Source organism: Nannobrachium achirus (assembly GCF_963921795.1).
Source record: "Nannobrachium achirus genome assembly, chromosome: 13".
NCBI classification, from domain to species: domain Eukaryota; kingdom Metazoa; phylum Chordata; class Actinopteri; order Myctophiformes; family Myctophidae; genus Nannobrachium; species Nannobrachium achirus.
In genome coordinates this window covers 21,374,194-21,394,405 of record NC_137833.1, presented here as the reverse complement: position 1 = coordinate 21,394,405, position 20,212 = coordinate 21,374,194, and the positions used below count along the sequence as shown (strand labels likewise).

Sequence of the window (20,212 nt, the reverse complement as noted above, 5' to 3'; positions counted from 1 at the left end):
GATGAATCCCTTTATCCTGCTGAGTGTAATTACAGAGAGACACAGGGTGTGTGTGTGTGTGTGTGTGTGTGCGTGCGTGCGTGCGTGCGTGCGTGCGTGCGCGACTGCGCGCGTGTGTGTGTGTGTGTGTGTGTGTGTGTGTGTGTGTGTGTGAGAGAGATACCCCCAGCCCCCTACCTCCATCACTCCTAGATTATCCATTGAACTCAATTTAAATTTGTTTTGTTTTTCTGTCATCACATCGCCTATCACCACGGGTGTTTGGCAGTTGGCACCATGACATCATGGCACTGTGATCTTTTCAGGACCTATGAATGTGCAGCCGAGTCATAGTCATAGACTACTGTACAAAAATGGTACCCAGTGCGTCCCTGCATGTCTGGCACTCAGCTACAAGGGTTGGATGGGGTAATATACTAGAATCATCATGTCCTGGGGGTGTACATAAACAATGCCTCACAGATTCACAATATGGAAACAGGGGGGGGGGGGGTCAAATATTAGGTGGCCACATTTATGCCAATAACATATCCATATCAGAACAAAAAAATATAGATGAATGAATTAATTAATTAATTAATAACTAAACGACCAACATCAAACTCAGCGTTTGTGTTGCTGAGGGCCCGCGGGAGTGCGGTAGTCCGAGGGACGGAGTGCGGTGGTCCATTTTGGAAATTATAATCTAAACCTAAAGCATGTGACTTATTGTAAAAATGTATTTTGCTGTACATATATTCCATCATGATATCCTTTCATGCATATCACCACTGAAACCATGGTTTTTCATGAATGAAATAATAATTTATGATTTATTTACAGTGTCAAACAAAAGCAGCTAAAATAGCAGATCATTCACATGCTATGGTGCATTGCAAACTTGCAGATCTGCTACTTTTGAAACATATTGAATTATGATTTTTATTTTTATTTTGCCTACATTGACATACCCAAAATAGGGACACCAGACTGAAAGTGGTTACGTCTGTCTGTGTCTGTGAGTATTTATTAACAGCGACGATATGTTAATTCAACACAGGGAAATAAATCCCTTTCAACTGCAACAGTAGAACACAGTAAAATGTACTCTCTGAGAGTGGCACTTATTAGTCAAAATGGATTTAAATGAACACAACAGAATTGACTGTGTGCAAGATGAGCCAAGTCATCAATAAGCTAGAGTAATGTCTCATTCTTTTGTTGATCATCGATTGGTCATGGTGCTTGCTGCTATTTCTGGATCTTCAGTCAGTCATGTCTTTTTTTAGACCATCCACTGCAGTGGAGACGGAGCAAGGCTCCCTTTGAAGAGTGTGTGTGTGTGTGTGTGTGTGTGTGTGTGTGTGTGTGTGTGTGTGTGTGTGTGTGTGTGTGTGTGTGTGTGTGTGTGTGTGTGTGTGTGTGTGTGTGTGTGTGTGTGTGTGTGTGTGCGTGCGTGCGTGCGTGCGTGCGCGCGTGCGTGCGTGCGTGCGTGCGTGCGTGTGTTTATTACGAATACCAGTCCGTTCAGCCAAAATCTTCTTCGCCCCGGGTGTCTGGCAGAAGTCTCTGCCTGGTATTCCTAAAATTAACCTTGGTAAAGCGGTTAAACCTAACATTATTCCTAACCTTAACCTCAGTAAAACGGTGCCAAAACCTAACCCTATTCATAATCCTAACCAGGGACATGCTGGGCCCCTGATTCAGCCCGGGAAAAAGAGTTGGAGAGGCCCTCACTGCGCGCTATAGAGAGAGATCGCTCTCTATAGCACTGCTGCTACTCAAAGATTTGCCATTTCAGATCATGACAAGTGACAACCAGTGGGACAATTACTGTACATGAGTTATATTTCGTTGTTTTCGGGTGGAAACCTTGTACCGGTATGTCCAAAACCGTTTGTTTTGTATTTATCATTTTAAAAATGATTTAAACTGTGCGAGGCGTTGTGTGCTTGTAGATCTGCTGTTTTCACTACTTTTGTGCAACGGCCTTGTATGATGAAGCAGGGCTTTGCACTGCGAAAAAATGCACACATTTGAAACTTGGAGATACGAGGTTTCTGCCCGACAGTGACAATTTACTTTGTTGGCCGCCCAGCCCCCAAAATGGAACGAAGGCCGACATTTAATTTTTTTTTTTTTCCTAATGGCCGGCCTGGACCGGCCTGGAATCAACCGGCCGTTCGGGAGTTGTCCCGCTTTTCCCAATGGCCAGCACGTCCCTGATCTTAACCTCAGTAAAACTATGTCTAACCCTAAACTCATTTCTCATCTTATCCTCAGTAAAACAAATACAAGACGTGTACAAAAAACGCCGCACCGAGCGGTCGGCGTGAGGTTGGCGGAAAGAAACTAGGGCGAATGGGATTTCGGGCAAATGGACTGGTTACTTTTATTACTATATACTGACACAACATCTATACTATAATTTTGCGAATGTCTGTCTGTCTGTCCCAGCGTTTCTCCTCGGTGGCTGGAGCAATTGATCTGAAATCGCATCACCATCAGCATATGAACACACCTGACATAACTGTGAAGGCCGTTTGTCACTTTCACAAATCGTATGCTGTATATTAGCATTTTTATGCTGTATCTACTATCTATTCTGCATCTAGCATGAGGCACATCTATTCTGCATCTAGCTTGAGGCAAAATGTTTAACCAGCTCTGTGTGTGTGTGTGTGTGTGTGTGTGTGTGTGTGTGTGTGTGTGTGTGTGTGTGTGTGTGTGTGTGCAGGCAGGCGGGTGTGTGTGCAGGCGGGCGGGCGGGCTGGGGGGGGGGGGGGGACAGTATCTCTGTAGCCATTAAACAAAACGGGTTTCTTACATTGATGCTCCTACATCATGCAAGCACCAGTTAAAGTTACTTTCCATCCCTCATATACTGTGTGCACAGTGCACATCCCATAACCCACACACTGCACATCATTTTGGAGCTCATATCTTTGAACGGGTAAGGGCTAGTTGCCACAAGCATAGAAGAATTTGAGAAATAATTTTTGCGTTTTTTTGAGAGAGATGCTTTCTGCAGGTCAAACATGACTTTATTATCACACAAGTTAACAACAGCCAATGAGCAATATTTCCATCAAGGTAGACTGAATATAGATCAGAATCAAACATATTCACATGCATGGCAGTCATTTTGCAAACCGGTGACCAGGTGTCCCGGTTTGTCCCAGACTGTCCTAGTTTCAAGCTGGGTGTCCTGAGTCACGACAAATATCTGTGAAACACTATGTCCCTGTTTTCAGCATTCTCTAGCCTACTACATTGTCCCGGTCACCACAATTCAATTAATAATGCACATTTTCAGCACTTACATAGACATTCCTCATTCCTGCCCTGCTGAGTGCAGTCACTACTACAGTAGCTGTGCTTAACGCAAAAACAAGACCATCCTGATGAAAACACCTATGGTGTGCATACTTTTCATGACTGTGAGTTAATGATTATGCACATTTTAGTCAGGAACATTCACGTCTAAGTAAATTTAACCATTTATTGCATAAATGGAATACAGTTAATCTTGGTGTTAATGTTCGGAGATGTTCCCTGAATTTTGTGCATGCTTTTTGAGCATGCTAAGCAATACCCCCCATAGGGATACAATATCAGAACAATAGCAATACATTGACATGTAACTTAATTAGACAATCACAAGTATTTGAGCTTAGCCAGAGTGAACAGCGAATGATTCCAAAGCTTCAGAAACTAAGGATAGGTCGAGAAAGCAAGCCATATTTAAAGGAGCCTTCCCTACTGATTGAGAGCTTTGATTGGAGTGTGGCAGTCATGTGACGTAATGACCAGCAGATATGAGAATGAGGAATGAGAACAGAGCTGACTACAGCTGGGTGGGACAACTCCCATGTCCTGCATAAACTAACGCTGACGCTTCATTTATTTAAGGCTCCTGGTGTGGATGTTTGGAAATATGGTCACCCAATTTATAGTACAGAATGCCATTCACCACATGTGCCACCTGTTTACACAACACAGCGAGATAACACAACTAAAGCATTAAACCCTAGTATATACTTTGTTGACCGGAGTCCCCCATGGCTCTATACTAGGCCCCCTATTTTTCCCCCTCTACATCAAATATCATCAGTGAAAATAGCCAATCTGCCAACTCACACAGAATATTCACCTCAAAATATGGGACGCTAGGGTTCTTATGGTTAAAGGGCAAATGCACACTCCTGCCTAATCATTAATTGCATTATACCTCAATAATGATTCAGCTTGTTTCTCTTCTATTTCAGTGGCACATGCACAGGACACACACCACTCTACAGAGAAGCCCCTGATTCAGTGCTACAAGTGTGGAGAGCCATGTAAGGGGGAGGTTCTACGTGTGCAGAATAAGCACTTCCACCTTAAGTGCTTCACCTGTAAAGGTACGTATGGCGTCCTCACATTTGCAGAATGGAGATAGATGATGCATTTAATTTCTTTTTTGTCATCATGGGTGTCGAATGCTTTTCATGGGTGCTGAAAAATATTGAACCTGCAATCACCTAGGGCATGGGTATTCAACTGGCGGCCCGCGGGCCAAATGCGGCCCGCGGGGACCTTCCTTGTGGCCCCTGGAGCAATTTTGAAAAAAAAAAAAAAAATCCAAAATGTTTTTTTTTGTGGAGGCTAATGAACGTTATAGGTATGGTTTGCGCGATATGAAACGTGAGCTTCATTTTACCATAATCACAGACTCACAGTATCATATAGGCTCTATGCATATATGCCATTTTGTTCTACTTCCGGGTGTCTTTCGACTTCCTTCACAGGTGTTACCGATGATACTAATGAAGGGTCTGTTCCATTCTGGTCAAACAGAGTCAGGGTGCTGATATTGCGCATGTTGGCTCACTGGAAACACTCTGCTACACCAGTGGGTCTCAAAGTGTCCTTGAGTGGGTTCCAAATGTCCCCATACAGGTGTGTAACTCTGACAGTGTACAAATGGAAGCAAATGGACCAACAAGGGTCCATTTGATTCCATTTGTTGATTCCATTTGTACAGAGTTATGGGGGTCCTTGAAATTAAAGAACCACTGTACAATAAATCAAACAGACCCTTCATTAGTATCATCAGTAACACCTGTGAAGGAAGTCGAAAGACACCCGGAAGTAGAACAAAATGGCGTATATGCATAGAGCCTATTCCATCATATTCAAGTGAAGTGACTCCAGTCAGAGCACTGCAGCTGAGTGGAGTGTGTGTGTCTGCGACCCACCTGATCCTCGTTTAGCATCGTTAAAGCATCAGAGAAGGCAATTGTGTGTGCACTGTCAATAAGGTCGACATCAATGCCAGGTTGGCCATCACTAGTGTGATGTAGTTAGCACTAGGTTTTACCAAGAAAGCATGTTTACAATTGTCAACTTGTTGAACAGAAATTAAGCACATTAACATGAAAAGTATTCTACTTGAAAAGTATTCTGCTTTGCAATGTAGTTAGATGAAAATGTTGTGAAAATGTGGTCATGCCGTTGTTGTTTATTTGCGGCCCCCGGCCCCTTGGGTTTCTGTCAATGTGGCCCCCTGTACAATTTAGTTGAATACCCCTGACCTAGGGTATTCCAGGGGGTCCCCAGCAAAAATAAGGAACATAAATAATAGCCCATATACAAGCTCACAATCTGCCACATCGCAATGTGTTGTGAACTTTTAGATCAGCAATTCTTGAAAAATGTTATTTTCAAATGGGGGTCCATGGTCAAATACAATACATATCAATGTTTTTGGGGTCCTTCCCAGAACATTCTCAAAACCACTGAAATAAAGCATAGAGAAAATACACCACTCCAATGATGAAAGTTTTGGGGGTAACGCCTGTAACGGTTAACTTTTTGTGGTAATGGAGTAACCTAACGAGTTAGTTTGGCAATTTAATAGTTAGTTTCTACTGTAGTTACCTTTTCTAAAATAATGGTGTTACTTAGTTACATTTTACAAGCCCTATATTTCTCTTCGTTGCCACGAAGGAAAAATAATCGGACACATTTGCGCTGTTTCCTAAATGAATGAGCTCATCTGCGTCTCTGTCAGCGGAGACATGCATACACGGTCCCACTCCCGGGTGTTACACGAAAACGTTGGTGTCACACACGAGTGACTACATTACGGTCTTGTTCACATTCATTTGTCGTACATGTGCGACATGGCAGAGATTGAGAGAAGACCTAGAGTTTGACTTTTAGTAAGGCCCATGGAAGTATTCACACTATTTTTGGATTTATTGGTGAAAGGAGTAGATCAGCGTCAATGCAAATCAGCCATGGTGAAGCCCAGAACAGCTTCACAACACTCCAGGTAGGCTGCACTCTGGATTTTATGTTTACCAAACTTTCCCTACTCGCAGGTGAGTTTTAATTATCGTTAATGGAAAAATAATCGAAAAAAGTTACTTTTCTCAGAATGTAACGCTGTAACGTAACCACAGATTACTTTTTAATGGCAATAACGCTGTAACGTAACAAGTTACTTTTAAAAGTAACGTTACCCAACACTGATGATGAAGATACAGATTGTGACGCAGAACAGATTTGGAAGCATGTGACAAGCTACCAACCAGTCTATAAAGGACACTGTGTGGCCTTGCCAATTCCCATTCCCCTCTATGTGTGATCAACTAGGGATAATTGCTGGATTTATGCAATTAGTATGGCATCCAGACTGCAATGTAGACATTTCTCCAGACTGAACTATTTGACGGTACAAATCCTTCTGTCTTTTGTTTGTCTATGTTTCCTGATGGATTTCTTGCATTCTGGCATGATGAAGCCTTAGCCGCCAACGAACAGCCGAGCAGGCTGACTCTTGTAGGCTGAACTTGTAGCTGAGGTCCTTACAGTTAATCTGCGACTGGACTCTTATATAGATGGCTAAAGTTGGCAAGGGTCCAGAATAACACAAGCACATGCAGAGATTAAAACCTAATTATCTGTGGATGGACATGACATGACATGACATGACATGACATGACATGACATGACATGACATGAAATCCTTTGTGATTGATCATAAAAATATGTTTTGCCTGCCTGAGCATGTGTGTTTGCGTGGGCAACTCGTTTTGAAGAACGTGTTCCTCTGTATATTGTTATCACTCAGTTCTGCAACTTGTAGAGCGGCTAATAATAATTGTCATAGCTGATCCTGCAAGGTAACAACTGGAGTGTGTCATCCTATTTACACTTAGCTTTTTGCATTGGCATTGCTTACATTCGCAAGGAGTATGTGAGTGACAAAAATGTTAAGTCTACAAGGATCTATGGGTTGTTAAAGGAGTAGTTCACCCCCAAAATGACTTTTTTCTATTGATTACTCATACCATGAAGACTTGATAATAATATTTTTAGGAATGCGACAAATACAAAAAAATATTATTGAACTTACTTTAAGTCTCCATGGCAAGAGTAATCAATAGAAAGAAAGTCATTTTGGGGGTGAACTACTCCTTTAAGGTCAGGACCCGAAAATGTGAAATATTCCACAGGCAAATTGTTACGCTTTTTTCTATACACACCTACAGTACCGCGATGCGAAATATGCATATAGAATAAAGTTATCTGTGGTGCCAATTGTTTGGGGCTGGCATCAAACAACCCATCACATCACAGCAGAGAGGACACCACCAGAAGGGTTTCCCAGCAGCAGCCAGGCAGTCACAGTTAGCAGTAGCCAGTGGTTTAAAGTAACTAAGTACATTTACTTGAGTACTGTTCTTGTAGGTATTTGTACTTTACGTTGTATGTCCAATTTCAGTACTTTTACTTCTATTCCACTATATATTGTATTTTTACTCAACTATTTATTTAAAAACTGTAATTGCTAGTTACTTTGCAAACATACAGTACATAAACCATACTTAAGTAATAGACATTTGAGTACTTTTTCCACAAATGGCGGTAGCAGGCAGCAGGCACACAGACGAGACACGGAGAAACAGCTGTTCCCTCTCAGTGCAAAGGGATGGTCTCCCGACCATGTTCTCTTTCTCTTTAAATTGGGTAGAGTCAGCTTGCTTTGATATTGAGAGAGAGAGGAGTTCGCCTGCGAATGTCCGCAAAATTCGAAAACAGAGCAAATAAATAACAGCCGCCTTTTCGCTCAGTGGAAGTGCTGGTGTGGAAGCTAGCTTGCATTGACTTTACAAGGTTTTAAAAAGAAAGTGAATTATTCGCTTCGCAGATTCGTCCCCGATGTGTAAAGACCTTTAGATCACTTGCGATGCAAGTTAGATTGATTTGAATCTATGTTGGTATGGAGAATCACACCAACCAAAGGCAGGACATCAGCCTTGCAACATTAACATCACAACCAATGACAGGCGAAAGATCCCCCCCAACATGGGTAAATAAACCTTGTTTAATGTTGGGCAAAAATAGCGACTGACAGTCAGAAAAAGACAAATGTATAGCGAATCAGGCTGGATCCCAGGCTAACTTTAAATGGGATCTGAAAAATGTAACTCATACATTGTGATCACATGACCCCAGACATAAGGTGTACTGATTTGTGTACGTTTTTTGGGGGCAAAATCTGTAGGAACACACACACACACGCGCACGCACGTGTGTGTGAAAATAGCCGATCTACATATTGATCTAAATATTGTGAAAATAGCCGATCTACATGCTCACAACGCCTCGCGCTGCGAGGCGTTGTGAGCATGTAGATCAGCTATTTTCACAATATTTATCTGCGGAACCGAGTCACATTAAATGTAATACCTACAATTCCAAGTGCTTGTCAGGGTGGGCGTCCCCAGTTAAAATATGTTTATTTTGGGGGTCATGGCCTAAAAAGGTTTGAGAATCCCTGGTATAGAGCATTAACAAATTCATCCACCAGGGGCATAGACAACTCATTCTTATGACTTCCTCTATAGCCAAGCTTTTTATTCGACTTCGGTGAACAACGTCGAATAGTGACTTTGATATTCGAATATTCGAATATTTGGTGAATGCCCTAACGCATGCACGCACGCACGCACGCACGCACCCACGCACGCACACACACACACACAAAAATAGTGTGTTTTTGTTCTACTACTCCTAGTAGGAGTAGTTGCAAAAGGTGTGTTTTGAAGAAAACGCACAATGGCAGAAAATGGTATCTGGCACAGTCCAAGGAATTCAGGGGAAAAGAATGATGATTGTGCAAGCTACGGTTCAAAAGTAATAGGTCAAAACATGAAGTGGGCTATTGTGAGGAGATAAGGTTCCTCCTTTGCCTAGTGGGAATGTGCGTGCAAAGTTTTGTGGCAATCAGAATCTGCGTTCATGATTTGAGGTATTTTGTTTAAAATGGAACATTCTTGCAAACTTTGGAAGCCAATCATAATATAATGGAATATGACAAATCTGACATCCAAGTCTGAGATCCATCTTGATCCCATGACTATAGTCTATAGAGATAATATGTAGTGATTTGCGTTATGTTTGGCCAAATCTGTTGGGGTAATTTTTTTTTTTTTTTATGCACTTCTTCCACAATAGCCAAAACAGCAAATGCCATGACTGGCCTATGCTACCAGAGATTGAAAACTCTGTCTTGTTAACAGATGACCCTTGTCACTATATTTAACATTCATTCATCCTTACACTGGACGTGGACACCCACCCCATAAGCCATGTGTGAGAAAAGAACACCCTTGCATGCAATGTATACATAACATAGACCTGGGCTAAATGTGGTCTTGTCCATAATTTATTATCGTGCCAAGATGGTTATGCTGGTTTTCTCATCATGTATTTCCAGATACAGCATGTGACATGTTATGTCACATATAATAATTGTTGCTGAGAGGACTGCCATTAGCTCAGGTGGCGTTAGCCAAGCGGTTCCACACCAGCATAGTTCCACTGCTGCTTTCCCTCAACTCTATTAGGTTAAGACTAATCTCATCATCCCTGAGCCCATAATGCAATTAAATCTGATTCCTACCACCCCCGCCTCTCTCACACACACACACACACACACACACACACACACACACACACACACACACACACACACACGCACACGCACACATTCATTCATCCCCAGTGTTGACTCATTACATAAGAATGATTAAGTACCGTTATTTCAAACATCAAAATATATATTTTTTCCCTTTAACTGTGAGGTGTGTTTTTTTTTTGTTTTTTTTTTCATGAAGCCGCTATGTTCACCAATTTAGACAACAGATCAGTGTTGAGTGCATCTCAACCCATGGCCATCCATCCATCTACATGTGACACACATTATATACACAACCATGCATTCATTACAGATTTCAAACTGCTGGCCCTATTTTGGTCTTTTTTTGTCTCAGCCAGGCCAGAAAGGCGTGGCCGAGACTATCTTTTACACCCTGTCTATCTGTCTATCCGTCCGTCCGTCCGTCCGTCTGTCTGTGAACAGCTAATCTTCAGCACTGTTGGCCCGAAAAATGTGAAACCGTGCACTGGATGCCAGAGCATTTTTGCAAAACATAATTTTTTTATATTACTCCTGCAGATTGTGTCCAAACATCACGCAAATTGGTACACATATCTCTATAGCAGGAGGGGTTCTCAAACCTTTTTTATCCCACATCCCCATTTTATGTTTTGGCGACCCCATCCCTCAAATCATGAGCGCTGCGTCCGATTGCCGTGGCACTTTGCATTCACATTCCCACTAGGCCGAGGAACAAATGCCGCCCTTTTCACTTACACATTTTTTTATATTACTCTTATTATCTCTATAGTCATGAGATCAAGACGGATCTATCCCATTTTTCATATTCCATCCTGATTCGCTAAGATTGGCATCTAAAGTTTGCAGGAGTGGCTCATTTTGAACAAAATGCCTCAGATCACAAATAGCTCAATTAGCCAATCTACAAGCTTGAACACCGATTTATATTTGCCATTTTTGAAACAGGGCTTAAGTGGTCCCTTTTTTACCACCCTAATGTTTTTTCTGAAGAAAAGAAAAATCACTGACCCATGCATGCATGCATTGCACACAAGAATATCACACTGTTCATTTGTATGATCCTGTATGCTTTTTAACACTTTGCAAGCCACGGGAAGCCCCTTAATATTAAAACCGGAATATACCGGACATCTGAGCAAGGAGTCTCAGCCACGCCGTCTTTTACCGTACTGGGTCATTAAAAACGAAATAAATGATTTTTATCCGAAAATCAATCCGAAAATGCTCATATCTACTCTTGAGTCATACGTGGATTATTTGAGCCGACATTTACGTGAACGGATCGCGCACGCGAAACGCACGGGGATAAGATGCGTCGGCCGAAACCCCCACTCTAAGCCAATGCAGATTGAAAAATTTCACTGGGAACTGTGGTGAGTATACAACGGGGATCGCGGTATGGTAATGGGGGATGAAGACCACGCGATATAGCGCTGAATGTCTTGTAAAATGAATGCGGTTCAGATCATAATATAATAATAGAAATTTCACGGCTAATCTACAACAAGCCATTCTATTTCGGCTGGCAAAGTGTTAACTGGACACCATTTGAAACATTGCAAATAGGTTTAGCTGGTTATAAGAGGTTTTGTCTGTGATTCTGTCTTGTCTCAGTCTGTCAGTCTGTCTCTGTGTCCGGAGCTCATCTCACAACAAACCATTGGACCGATCAGGTGTCATATGTTTCCGGTTCAAATCTGCAGCTGTAGCTAAATCAAACCAAGCTATTGGAAACTGAAGCGGAACAGGAAATGGGTAATCCATCTCCTGGAAACCAGAGCCTACTGGACTACAGATACAGTATATACACAGAGCCTACTGGACTACAGATACAGTATATACACAGAGCCTACTGGACTACAGATACAGTATATACACAGAGCCTACTGGACTACAGATACAGTATATACACAGAGCCTACTGGACTACAGATACAGTATATACACAGAGCCTACTGGACTACAGATACAGTATATACACAGAGCCTACTGGACTACAGATACAGTATATACACAGAGCCTACTGGACTACAGATACAGTATATACACAGAGCCTACTGGACTACAGATACAGTATATACACAGAGCCTACTGGACTACAGATACAGTATATACACAGAGCCTCAGCCCTCACTGGGCAGCAAGCCGTTGGCCTGTCTGAACAGACACATGCTCTGATAGGCCAATTAAGTCCCGATTGGGCACTGCACTACTAAAAACATACACTGACAAAGGTATTTTTTACTTTGCCTCGCTGAGCCATGATTTAATAATTAGGGCTTTTTAACTCAACTAGATAGCACCCACTGGCCTAGCGGTCCACGTGCATACCACATAGTCTCTGATGCCTGACAGCGTGTTGCGGGTTAGAGTCCCAATCCCAATGGCCTTTGCTGCATGTCACTCCCCATCTCTCTCCAGGTTACTGTCCTATCAATAAAGGCATAAAAGCCCCGAAACAAATCTTAAAACAAAAACTGGCCTAATCATAAGAAAGAAATAAGAAATCATTTAAGTGCTAATAGGTTATTAGGATACCAGGTATCAACTGTCATCTGTCTTTGTGGACAAGTAAACATTTTTTCTATCTACTGTATAACATATTTTATAATATAGCATAATGTGAAAAAGTAACATACACCTGCACCTATTGAAAATAGGCAACAATAAGTGATGCAAAGAAATAGGCATTGCTGCGGGGTGAGGTAGAGCCTGAAGAGGTGAGTTCTTACACTTGGGACTTGAAATGGGGAGTGAAGCCTAATCTTGGCTCACAACGCATCGCATCCGCAATGAGCGCATGGCGCCTTCGTGCGACAAAGTATAATTGGACTTGAATCTGCAGTCTTGATTATGCGGGGGAGGTCATTCCACAGTCCTGTGTTACAGTAGATCTAGTGAGTGAGAAGGGATGTGTAGGGGCGGATCACGTCCTGAAAGTAAGGGGGTGCCTTGACCAAGTTGACCTTGTTTTGAATTGGATGCAGGCAGAAATGTAGGGAGGGCATTCTTGTTGCTCAGTAATGACTAACATTAAACTAGTAAACATTCATTCAATTGTTTATTTTGTGCTTCTGCCTTCACCTGTCTTTCATGCCTGACAAGGTTTTGCTTGAATTGAAGGAAGCATGTAGAAGGTCTGTCAGTGTAAAAAAGGGAGTATTGAAGGCCAGTTAGTTGTCAGGAACAGCGGTACAAGGCTATTTCCTGGAATAGACGATTGTAAGCACAGAGCAATTCATTTCTACATCAACAATGAAAAGACCTTGACCTTCCAGTGTCAGTCAGTCAACGTAGCTCCTCCAACACATACAAAGCCAATTGTGTTTTGTTTGTGTGATCAAAGTTGATAATAGTATATTTCACTGGTTCAGTCACTAAGCATCAAACCATAATATGTTTTTATTTTATTTTTGTAACCCATTTTTTCGCCCGGTGCCAATTGCCTAAGCTGTAATCCTGGGCTCTGCTCTTCCTCTGCCAACCTGGGGAGGGCCCTGAACTGAGCTCATGCTTCCTTCAGTGCATGAGGAGTGAGCAGGCCGCTTCTTATCACCTGACAGGGGGAGCTTCCCCGGTTGGACGTAGCGCGTGGAAGGAACACGTTATTCCAACCAGTTCCAGTCCCCTCCATCAGGCGCCCCGGCTGGCCAGGGGGATGCATTATAGAGACCAGGATTACTGCATGTTTTTGTGAGGGTATCTACCCTAGGAGACACGGGGAGAACATGCAAACTCCACACAGAAAGGCCCTTTTGCCAACCCCACCTAGGGTGTGGGCACTGATGACGCGGAGGAGGGAACACGCCCCCAGCACCCACAGCGTCCCCCGGCGGGAATCGAACCCAGGACCTTCTAGCTGTGAGGCGACAGCACTACTGACTGCGCCACCGTGCCCCCCAAACCATAATATGGAAACAGAGAACGTGGACGGTGGAGAAGTTATTATTGAGCGGTGCTCCTGGATGGAGCTAAGCTCCAACAAATGGCTTTGTCCGGGCTCTGAAGCATGGCCTACATCTGGGCTACATCTGGCCTACATCTTGGCACAAAGCGCTCAAAGTTTGTTGTTCGCCCAGGGTCACATTGGCCAAGCTTCGCGGGATGTTTAATGAAATTAACTAATATAAAGCACCGCTCACTTCACACTAGGCGTGATTTTTTTTTTAGATTTCAGCCAGCATCCACTTAAAGCATTCACTAACCAAATTTGAACAAAAGGCACCAAATGACCTAACTGTGTGTGTGTGTGTGTGTGCGTGTGCGTGTGCGTGTGTGTGTGCGTGCGCGCATGCGTGGTGCAGTGTGTGGCTGTGACCTTGCCCAGGGGGGGTTCTTCATGAAGAATGGAGACTATCTATGCACCCTGGACTACCAGCGCATGCATGGCACCCGCTGCAACGGCTGTGGAGACTTTGTGGAGGGCGAGGTGGTCACAGCCCTGGGCAAGACCTACCACCCTGCCTGCTTCGTCTGCACCATCTGCAAGTAAGACCCAAACCCCACGCACCGCACACACACTTGTGTTCCCCATATCGTCGTTGTCAGGTGGAACCTTCCTTTTTTGTTATTTAAAAAAACAAGTTAAAATAGTGACAGTCTTGTGTGATGAAGCAGGGCTTTACCTCACGAAACAGCGTACAAATTTGAAACTTGGAGATACGAGGTTTTTGCCCAATATATTCCTCATTTCAGTTTTTCCATATTTATCTAGATCAGTAAGGAGATACTTGTTATAAATGGATGTTAAGTGATACTTTTAAGTGTTTGTGAGACTGGAAGTGATGAAATGCTTTACAGACAAAATTGCTACTGAGACATTATAAAATTGAAGCTGATTGAACTTTGTAGGGTTCTCTCTCATGACTGGATGAAATTGGTAAACTGAAAATGTACATATTGTTTCTCAAATTGTGGTCCAGGGACCTCAAAATTCATTGAGGGGGTTGTAAATGGATCCTTACAGAAGTTTGAGAACCACTCTATAAGAATATAGAGCTTTAACTTATTTTTATTTTTATTATTATTTCACTTACACCCTAAATCAATAATCTTCTTTAGTGGCTCGGGTGTTAATGGGTTGCGTGTTGATATTCCTTTCCGCAGACGACCGTTTCCTGCTGGGGACAGGGTGACATTCAATGGGAAGGACTGTCTGTGTCAATACTGTGTCCAGCCCATGTCTCCAGGACCCAAGGACATCACTGGATCCAGCAGTGAGTACTGGCAGTATCTGTTACCAAAGTACTACACATGTCTGTGTACAAATGCAACCACATTTGGTTTACATTTAGTAACATTTTTACTGTCTGAGTTAATATATAAAGCATCTATTCTAGATATTGAACACTAGAGGCCCCTGAACGGATCTTTGTGGAACACCACGTGAATTTTGTGTCTGTTCAGATGTGGATTTTGCCACTTTAAGTGGATGTCATTGAAGACTTTAACAACAGCAGTCTCAGTGCTGTGTTATAGCCGAAATCCTGACCGGAAGATATCAAAGCCGTTAGTGCTAAGGCCGCACTCAGACTGGAACGTTCTGTGTTCAGTGCGAGTCTGTTCCGTTTGGAAAGTCTGTTCCAAAAAAGAATACATTTCCCACAATGCTTTGCGGACGTGGGCCGTCCAGCGAGAGGCGGAAGTGTAAGTGGATTTCGAGCGTGTAGTCTTTTTGGAGTTGGCGTCGGTGGACAGTACTGCTGCTGCTTGGTGACACCTGTTGGGCAAAATGTTGTTTAGAGGACGCAAAAGGGCGCTTGTATTGGCGGTGTTGGTGGCGAGCTGAAGGAGAAGGAGGGAGAAGCGGCTTGAAATGGCCAGGAGAACGAGGGAAGAGGAGAGACAGCGCGATGATCACTGCAGACCGAAGGCTCAACGCACTGTAGTGTAGTGGACTACAAGTGTGCTCTGCCCAGTTTCGCCGCAGAACGGTGGTTCTCTCCTATTGGTTGGCAGCTGAACCCTGCCTTCTGTCTCATCAAGTGCAGCTTGTCTGCTCCCCAGTGCTCGCCTACAACTGTCTCTGTGCGAGTCGTGAGCAAGTTGGACGCAACCACACAACACCACACGACTCGCACTCGACTTCAAACCACTCGACTTCCATCCGGAATGCATTGTGCTGTGCCTGCCCCCCGCCTCCCCCACACGACACGCACTCGTTTTTATGCCTTTAGGTCTGTAGCCGGCCTAAGAAGTTGTTCAATTGTTGAAATACAGCCTTTTCAATTATTTTACTTAAAACTGGAGGTTTGATATGGGCCTATAATTGTTCACAAAGTGCTGTGTCTTGAATAGATTATTATGTTTTAAGAGTGACTTGATGAAAGCTATTTTCAGGGCTTGTGGGAAGCAGATGTGTTGACCGTTTTTTAAAAGTCTTAAGGTTACCCTGCAGAGCATGAATGTTAAGTCCCTGTGACATACTAGCTAGCATCATGACCAGGAGGTGTACTTACACGTAGGGTTGCTCCTGAGTCCTGACCTATGGGCCACATGACTCCGGCAGGAGCCATTGGTTCCCAACTTCAGGCTACTTTGCTACTTTAGTTGCATCGAGTTTAGAAAAGTGTGGGAAACGGATGTGATAATTTCTATGACTTGAAACATTTTGGATGAATAATATCTATTGCTTTTAAAACTACATATCAGGTAGCTGTTAGACCCACAACTTGTGTCCCATGGCATAGCTTACAGTCATTGGCCACAGTTGACACTGTCAGCATACAGTAACAGTACATCATTGCAAAGACTAATGAATATGTTTAAATCTGGGCAACAAATCAAGGTCTGGAATAAGTAGGACACTTTGTAGACAATATTGATATTGTGAAGCTTGTAAAACTGGAAAACAACAATCTGTCCCATCAACAGTTTTTTTCCCCCACTACAGCTCATCTTTACAGATTCTATCACGTACAGTACTTTGTAAGGGGTATACATCTGCTATCCCAGATAGCTAAGTAAGAGGAATATCATTCAGGGAGTGCCACTTCCCTATACTCAGCAATGTCTGCATTGTCCGGAGTGTTCATTTGACTCTGAGAGTGTGACAATGGACCGGCAAGTGTTCATTAACGCTTGGGATTCTACTGTGTACTTTTGCCGTCGCCCTGTTTGCCCAGGCTGCTGTGTAGCGCCAGCCATGTTCCTTTATGAAGAACACAAAGACCTGCCCTACTAAATTATGCATGAACGTGCATTTCCTCTACGCTGGAGCAGGGAATGTGCACACCAGCACACCCCTCCTCTAGCTCATCCAATCCTCTGTCCTTCTCCCTCCCCATGCGTCTTCCTGCACAAACTCTGTTTCTCCTTGTATTCCCTCATCCATTTCTTTCTCTCTCTTCCTCCCTGTCTTTCTTTCCCTCCCTCTCTCTTGCTCTCTCCTCCATCTTTATCCCTCCCTCTCTCCCCCCGTCTTGCTCTCCTCATGTCTCCCCTTCTCTTCTTCTATCTCTCCTCTGGTCCATCCCTCTCTTTCTCTCACCTTCTCTCTCTTACTTCTTATCTTTCGCCCTCTGTCTATCTTCTTCTGTCTTTCTCTGTCTCCCTCCCTCCCTCCCGCTCTCTCTTTCTTTTTCTCAGTCCCTCTCACTTTCTCCTCCCATGTCTCCCGTCTCCCTATCTCCTGTCTCTCAATCTTCCCTATATCCTCCTCCTTCCTTCTTCTCTCACTCCCTACCTCCCTCTCTTTCTCTCCCTCAATCTCTCTTTCTCTCTCTCCCCCTTCTCTCTCTCTCTCTCTCTCTCTCTCTCTCTCTCTCTCTCTCTCTCCCCCTCTCCCTCCCTCTCTCTCCCAGGCTCTCTCTCTCCACTGCTTTTCCTCCCTGTTGGCGGTTGGAGAGCTTTTAGACATGGTCACCTATAAATAAGGCATGCTGATTCTTCTCACGTCATCATTTCAGCCTCGTTACGCCTTACGTAGCTAACATTCCCAGTGGGCTGCGGCGGCTTTGCTTTGCTTTCATCCCTCTGTTCATTAAAGCAGACTTGACAGAAAGATTGTTCATGTAAAAGCCTATATCCTCTGGTGCTTTTAGAGCCCGGGGTTTCTACTTGGACAAAGACAATGCTTTTAGGGTCATGCAGCAAAAAAAAAAAAAGAAAAAAAGAAAAGATGTGTATATGTTAAACTCTGGCAACTGTCAGAACCTACCCTCTGTTGCCATCTAGTGTCGTGGATCTGAACTTGCCAGAGGATGTCCCATACAAGTACATTATGCTTTAATAGTTTTTACTTTTTATGATATATTATAGATCAGCTGCTGACCGTGTGCAATAAATTCACTAAAAATATTTGCATTTCATAGTGCCAAGTATGCCTGGCTGGCAAAGAAGGTGTTTGGTTGAGATGTTGGCAGCAACAAACCTTTAAAAGGGAGAAGAATTATTTCTTGTGTGCAATTATTTTTACACCTCCAGTTGTGCTTTACTTTACATTCAATGTGTGGCCAAGTCTTGTACTGTAGATGTGTATTTATAGATCATACATGGGCAACTGGCCCGGGGGGGCACAAGCAGCCCCCACCTTCACTTAATGTGGCCCACAGGTTAATATCGGAATACTGATATATTATTGATTTCAGCTGTTACAATTCCAAACATGTAAACATGCCCCGCTTTAATTACTTTACCATCATCAAAGTTGTCCACCCCTGTTATAGATGGTTCTGCTGATTGTAGTCCTGGTTTAAGTGTGCATGGTGCATGTATGCTTTTGCAGACTGTGCAGGATGCGGTCGAGACATAAAGAATGGACAGGCGCTCCTGGCACTGGACAGACAGTGGCACCTGGGCTGCTTCAAGTGTAAGGCCTGCGGCAAAGTCCTGACTGGGGAATACATCAGCAAGTAAGTACTAGTACGTACATACACAACTCTGAAGAGTGTACAAATCAGTGTTCATTTAACGTTAACTAAGACTATGACGAAAGATGTTCGTCGACTACCTTTTTTTAAATGAAAACTAAGTAAGACTAAATGTGTTGACAATTTTGTCAACAAATAAAAACTGGACTAAAATGTTAGGGAGGGACTAGTGGAGAAGAGATCCGGTAGAACTAAAAGTCATTTTATGTTTGGTTGTGCTCGGGTGTTGCGCTCTGAAAATCTGAGCTTGTAGATTGACTATTTTCAGCATGCAACCAAGTGTAAAATCTGCTATTACAACGCCATCGCGGCCACATTTTTGTCATCAGAATCAACATTTAGTCAACATAAACTAAAACTTTTCAGAAGACTAAAATATCATTAAAACTAAAGACATTTTGTTCAAAAGACTATGACTAAACTAAATCAAAATTTGTTGTCAAAATGTACAAATATTTACAAATGGACATTTCTACTAAGGACTTTTTATCCACTCTCGGAGTCAGTACATACCTGCTTCAATGTAAAAGTGCTTCACTTTGTTTTGATCTGTCTACCCCTGTCTGTCCTGCCAGGGAGGGCGCCCCCTACTGTGAGAAGGACTACCAGATACATTTTGGTGTCCAGTGTGAGGCATGTCAACAGTTTATCACAGGGAAAGTTCTGGAGGTGAGCAGCCAGTCACCAAGCACGCACATTTCATTGATCCCTCCCCCTCGAAGTTACACAATAATGTGATTGGTTCAATGGCACAGAGAGGACCTCCTTTTGTTTTGCATTATAACACTATGATGTGCCAAGCCAAGGTACAACTAGCATTGCACCTACACATCATGAGTCCTCTGACTGCTGCAAAAGGTAGGTCTGTGCTCTTAACACATGAGCACGCTGATTAACCTTTTGTTGTCGTATACTCTTTGTTCACTCTAAGCCTGGAGTTATTCAGCAAAACAAGAATCACAATGAATTTCAAATAATTTGTTTGCATATCATGGATTTTCATCTACATTCCAAAGAGAATATTGGTAATGCGGTTACTGAGGCAATGAACACAGTAAAACAACTGCTTACTTGTGCAATAACGGATGTACAGTAGGCTATATCTGCTTTCCGAACAGGAACAGGACATTGCATAATATACTGTAGCATTACAGTAATGTGAAATTAAATTTTCGTTATCGCTTGAGAAACGCAGCCAAACAGCCAAAACAATTCGTCGTATTATATAAAAGATTCAGTATTAATGAATTTGCCACATAACAATTATGAAATTCTTATTTAGGCATTATGAACGCTTAACAAATTATACACATACCTCTATATCTGGCATCTACCCACGTCTAATTCTTTCTTTCTTTCTTTCTTTCTTTCTTTCTTTCTTTCTTTCT

General features: G+C 42.9%; 1 protein-coding gene across 8 annotated transcripts in view; it reads left to right on the top strand.

The window, feature by feature from the left end:
* The window catches only part of ablim1a (actin binding LIM protein 1a), an 81,233-nt gene that overhangs the window by 35,153 nt on the left and 25,868 nt on the right, over window positions 1-20,212 (top strand). For all 8 annotated transcript variants that reach the window (XM_080741024.1, XM_080741018.1, XM_080741019.1 and 5 more), the window contains exons 2-6: window positions 4,248-4,382; window positions 14,259-14,442; window positions 15,061-15,170; window positions 18,680-18,806; window positions 19,400-19,493. In XM_080741024.1, coding sequence (XP_080597150.1) covers window positions 4,248-4,382; window positions 14,259-14,442; window positions 15,061-15,170; window positions 18,680-18,806; window positions 19,400-19,493 — 650 coding nt within the window. The remainder of the gene's footprint in view (window positions 1-4,247; window positions 4,383-14,258; window positions 14,443-15,060; window positions 15,171-18,679; window positions 18,807-19,399; window positions 19,494-20,212) is intronic.